At 50.0% G+C, this 5,204-nt stretch overlaps 1 protein-coding gene across 1 annotated transcript in view; it reads right to left on the reverse strand.

Annotated features, from left to right (window-relative positions):
* AKAP5 (A-kinase anchoring protein 5) overlaps nucleotides 690–5,204 on the reverse strand; it is a 7,075-nt gene continuing 2,560 nt past the window's right edge. The window contains exon 2 of the mRNA XM_021403376.1: nucleotides 690–5,200. Coding sequence (XP_021259051.1) covers nucleotides 4,327–5,200 — 874 coding nt within the window. The 3' untranslated portion in view covers nucleotides 690–4,326. The remainder of the gene's footprint in view (nucleotides 5,201–5,204) is intronic.

The following is a 5,204-nucleotide window of genomic DNA, read 5'->3' on the forward strand; positions in this document are numbered from 1 at the left end:
AGCACCAGGATAAGCTATTCTGAGCAAAAAAAAAGATGGGGAGGAAAAAGAGCATGAAGCCCTAAATGGCACACCAGTTAGGTATTTACAGTTGGATCGATGTCAGGACTTAATTCCCTGAAATGCGATCACAGCACATGTGGGATTTGCATGTTTCATTAAGAAACAGTAATGACGCAGCTTCAAAGGCAGCCTAATAGCGGAAACACTGCCACGAAACATTCTAACCCAGACACCTCTGCCCTCAAGACAAAGGTGCAGCATAGCCCAGCACCTCACCGCCTCAGCTCCACCTGAGCTAAATCGTCCTGGGGAAGCCATGCAGCTGCTGCCGAGGTCGAACTTGTGGGGTGATGGGGGGCTGTACCCAGCTCTAGTGGGGATGATGCCTTCAGCCCTCTCATTTGAATTGCAAAAGGGTTTTTCTTAATGTCTCCTCCTTCTGTATCCAGCGTGTTTGTCAGGTTGTATGTGATAAAGGCAGTTTGTAAATGGTGGTTTGGGGTATTTTTCACTGAGATCCACTTCCCAGCTAAATGGACTTTGAGTTCATCGCAGACAGTCCCACCATTAGCAAAGAACTGTGCCTTTCACACTGAGCTGCAAAAAGAAGCGTGAAAGTGGTGCCTCCTAAAAATGCTGATCTATATTGTTCCTTAAATAACCATGTAAGCAATAACATCCTCTGATTAGTTAAACAAAAACACATTTAATGTAAAGATTTTATCTGGCTGCAAATTAAAATACTTCATTATTGTAATACCACCCAACAAGAGCTAACAAGAACCATTTCTCTGGGAAATGAAACTGCGGATGTAAAAGAATACTGAAGCCAATTATTTAAATCAATCTGTTCCCTTGGAGCGTTTCATTATTTTGAGTTACAGACGTTGAAGTCCTCTGTGGACAGGACAAGCGATGGGAGGGCTTTGCTGGGTCCACCAGCAGCGTCCCACTTCCACCCATCACTCCCAAGCACAGAATTCCCATGTTTTGCACGAGCTTGCCTAATTTATTCCACGTACGTGTGACATATCTCTTGGATTTTCATTTGACGTAAGCACATGTACGAAAACATCCATCATTTCTGTGGGGAAAGCATCTTAAATTCCAGTGCTGGGTTCCCAGTTGCTGTAGTCCCTCCAGCAGCAGATGGGCCCTCACTGCACACTGCGGTGCCCCCTGGGCAAAGCATGGGCAGGGGACTTGTTGAACAGAAAGCTGAGCGATCCCTGCCAAGAGGAGTGCTGGAAACATCTGGGAAAGAGGCAGCGCAGACTGCGGGGTGAGCAGGAGAACAAATTAATTCATTACGATGCAGCTACAAAGCAACACTTCTGTATCCAAGACGGGCAGCAGGGTGACGAGGAGGCAGATGGCCCAGAGGCAAACCCAACCGGCCGGAGAAGGTGCAGGGTACGCACTGTGCCTGTTTCTTACAGATGTGAGGAGGAAAACAGTCCCAAACCCACTCCAGAGCTCTTGCACAGCCAAGCAGCCACATGTTTCTCTGAACATCTCTGCTCCCAAAGAATACAGTTCCTATGTTTTGTTGATGTCCAACTCTCTCTTCATAATGGGGGAGAAGAGAGTCTTAATTAAGTCATTAACAGCCGTTAGAAGTCCGTGTTTTGTTCTGCAAACCTGAAAGAATAACTAGTGTTAATACTATTTAAAATGTCTACTTTTTCCAACTTTTTTATATGCTATAAAGTGCCTCAAGTCCTTAGGTGCTCCCCATGCTGGGGGCTTGCACTCTGCAGTCTGTTCCACTGGCAGAGCAGCTCATCCAATGGTGAATTCAATGGACGGGCAGAGGGGCTGCTCTTCTGAGCCAGATGAGATCTGTGATCCTTCATAAATACCCGCTGGAGTCTGTGGGCTTTCCGGAATCTGTGAGTGGAAAAGACTGGGCAGCAACCAGAAGAAAACCTTATTAAAAACAAACAAACAAACAAAAAACACACAGGAGGAGTGAGTCTTAAAACATTTCAGGTCTGTTAACATTAAGGCCTCTGCTCATCATATGGCCACCTGGAAATGCCGCATGTTACTGGATGGCACGGGGGGTTATCAGCTCTGGTGCAAAATCTCTCTGCCCAGTTAATCACAAGCCAAGAAAACAAGAGGTACACTCAACTTTAATGAACTAATTGCAAGTTACATGTATAGCTGGACCAGAGGGAGAAGAGCTATGGAAAGGATGCAAACACAGCCCTGGGCATGGAGCAGCTGCCAGTCCTGCAGGCTGTGGGCTGGATCCACACATTGCTGCTCTTCTCTCTTCATTGCAAGGAGTGCCTCCTCCTACAATGGACTATTTCCTGTTTTGATGCAGCATGAAATCCTCCCCAAACTGCTCAGCACATGGATAGGAGACAACAGCCTGGCCACAACGGGGGGGGGTTGGCATCTCTTGCTGAGAGCCCAGGGGTGTCCCTGCAGCCAAGGCATGGATATGCTGCAGCCCTTCCCTCGGCGCTGACCCATCCTGGTGTCCACACAGCCCCATGGCACAGCTCCAGCACAAGCACAGCTCCTCCCAGGTGCCCCAGCAGCTCCGAAGCTATGCACAGTCCTTAAAAAGCCCCTTTCAAAATGATGGCAAAGTGCCTGAAAGGAACAAGAGGAAGTGCAAAGCCATTAATATACACGCTGAATTATTGATAACGTCAAATAAATTCACAGAAAAAAAAAAGAAGTCAGTCTGATTTTTCCCAAATTGAACGTGCACAGAAAGATCCCGTGGCACTCACTGCTGGTACTCCTCTCATAACAGTGGAGATCCTTTATCAAAGTCCAAAACATGGTTATGCACCGGGTTCTAGGAGCTGTCAGCCCCGGTGTTCTAACAGCGCCGAGCAGAAAAACCTCCGTGTCCCCACTGTGGTCACTGAGCAGTTGCCAGGGGAGGCTGCTATTTCTGTACAGGCTGAGAACGGGGCAGGAGAACTTTCTCAGCAGAAAAGGCGGACTTTCACGCAGCAGTGCATAAATCCCAACTGCACAGCTGCAATCCCAAATTATCAAAAGGCCCCTTTCTTCCAGAGGGCTGGCAGTGAGAGGCGACGCACGCCCGCACGCACCATGCGTGTGCACACGCTGCACGCACACCTCCTCAACAGAGCAGTTTGTATTTTGCTGACAGCAGTTGGCCTGTCTAGGTGTTTTATGGCAGTGTCCCCAGCCCTCATGTCTGGGTTTTCCCTGAGGACTTTGGTGAGATGGCTCCACTCTTCAGGGTGTGTTTTGGACTGACTGCCACAGAGTCAGCTGGGATTTCTGCTGGGGTCTCTGTGAAGTGAAGGGACAGACAGACGCATGGACAAACCCAGCAACCAAATCCCCTCCCAACATGGAGCAATTCCACAGCCTGCAGCACACCCCTGCTACCACGCTATTTCAACACCAAGGCAAGAGTTGACTGCATGCAGCGCACTGCTATTTGTATTACATGCCACATATAAAAAAAAAATACACCATATCCAAGGGTAGATTCACAATGGCAGACAAAGGAAGGCAAGGCCAGGGGCTCCCCATGGCCAGCACGCTCCAGCCTGGCCCTCCTCACTACGCTACAGGGAATCCTGACCGCTGTGCTCAGCGGTGCAATGGCCCCCAGCAGACAAAGTGAATGCGTGTTCTTGGTGTTGGTGCAGCCCGAGGTCAGCAAGGTGAGCTGATGCTGTGCTGCAGTGGGATGGGTGATGCACAGGCTGCTTCTGACAGGAGAGTAGGCCGGAGGAGTAGGCTGGGGCCACAGGCTGGCCAAAACATGCTGCTCACTGCATCCACCCATTTCCATCTGATGGGACTTCAGACCATGGTTTCCTACGCCTCTGAATGCAATGCTAACTGCTTGGCATTGGAGCCATTGATTGCACGTCTCAGCCCCATCTCCCTCCCTTGTGCCCACTGAGCAAACCTCCAGCTGCGTTCAACACACACTGAACTGAACCCAATGGTGGGAGATTGCTTGCTGCCCACAGGGCCTCCTCCTAAATTCACATTAATTTTTACACCACTAAACAGCAGGGAAGTCAGGAGTGGAAGACAGCAGAAACATGGCCTCAACGTGAAGATGCCAGTAAACGAAAACACTGCAACATTTGCACTTTCCTGCAGCCCCTGCCCAGGCCTAGTAGACTCGCTGTGCCCAGCAGGGCCTGTCACATACCCCAGGACCAGTTTCATACACATAAACACACACACAACTTCACGGGCATGCAGAGCTAGCTAACTATGCAGTGGCCTCCAGAGCCCTCTTGCTCCCCTCCTCAGGCCAAAGTAGCTTGGAATCACCCTAATCTGGGGACATTGTCACCATCACAGAAAACTGTTGTGTTTATTCTGTTCCAGAGCCATCTCATTGACCAGCTGCTCTATGGATGACTGGATGGCCGCCTTCACGAGGGAAGACGCCGTTTCTATGAGGAGCAACTCGTACTGATCTGAAGTCCTGTGCCCCTGGTCACCCAGACTTTTCTCTTCTGCCACAGCACCACTGCCAGCCCCAGGGCTCTCTTTTTGACCAAAATCAAAGCTCCCACTGGATTTTTTATTTCCTTTTTGCTTATTGTGGTGTAAAACTGGGGATGGCTCATAGGCTTGATCAGAATCGGCGTCATCAGAGTCCACGACTTCGGTGACGGTGATGACAATGCCAACACCAGTGCCAATGTTGACTTCTGGTTTCTCCTGATGGCCGGAGCTGCTCTGCACACTTGTTGCATCATCTTTAGACACTGATGGACTGAAATCCATTGTGGTCTCCTCAGATTTGCACACCTCAGGAAGATCAGCGTTCCTTTCCAACTCATCTCTTTCAGGAAGTTCCTTGCAGATAGTGGCTCTTTCCTGCACCTCAGTGATTTCCAGGGTGCTGTTTGGTTGATCTATGGAAACCAGTGCTTCAGGAGCGACTTCCCTCTCTTCCACTTGGGCTGCAGAGTGGTGCGGACTCCCCTCAGGCAAGTTTTCCTGCACTGGCTCATTAACAGGCTCCAAACTGGTTATTCCTGACTGAGTGATGCACTCTGTGTGTTCATCCACATCTGGCCTGGGCTCTGCCAAGGGCTCTCTCTTCCTATCGGCATTGGCACCTTCCACCGACGTGCCCTGGTCTTCTGCAGGGAGATGGCTGATGGACTCGGCCTTGTCACAGGGCTCTGCTGGGGCCACGTCCTCTGCAGGGAGATGGCTGA

The sequence above is a fragment of the Numida meleagris genome, chromosome 6, assembly GCF_002078875.1.
Source record: "Numida meleagris isolate 19003 breed g44 Domestic line chromosome 6, NumMel1.0, whole genome shotgun sequence".
NCBI lineage: Eukaryota > Metazoa > Chordata > Aves > Galliformes > Numididae > Numida > Numida meleagris.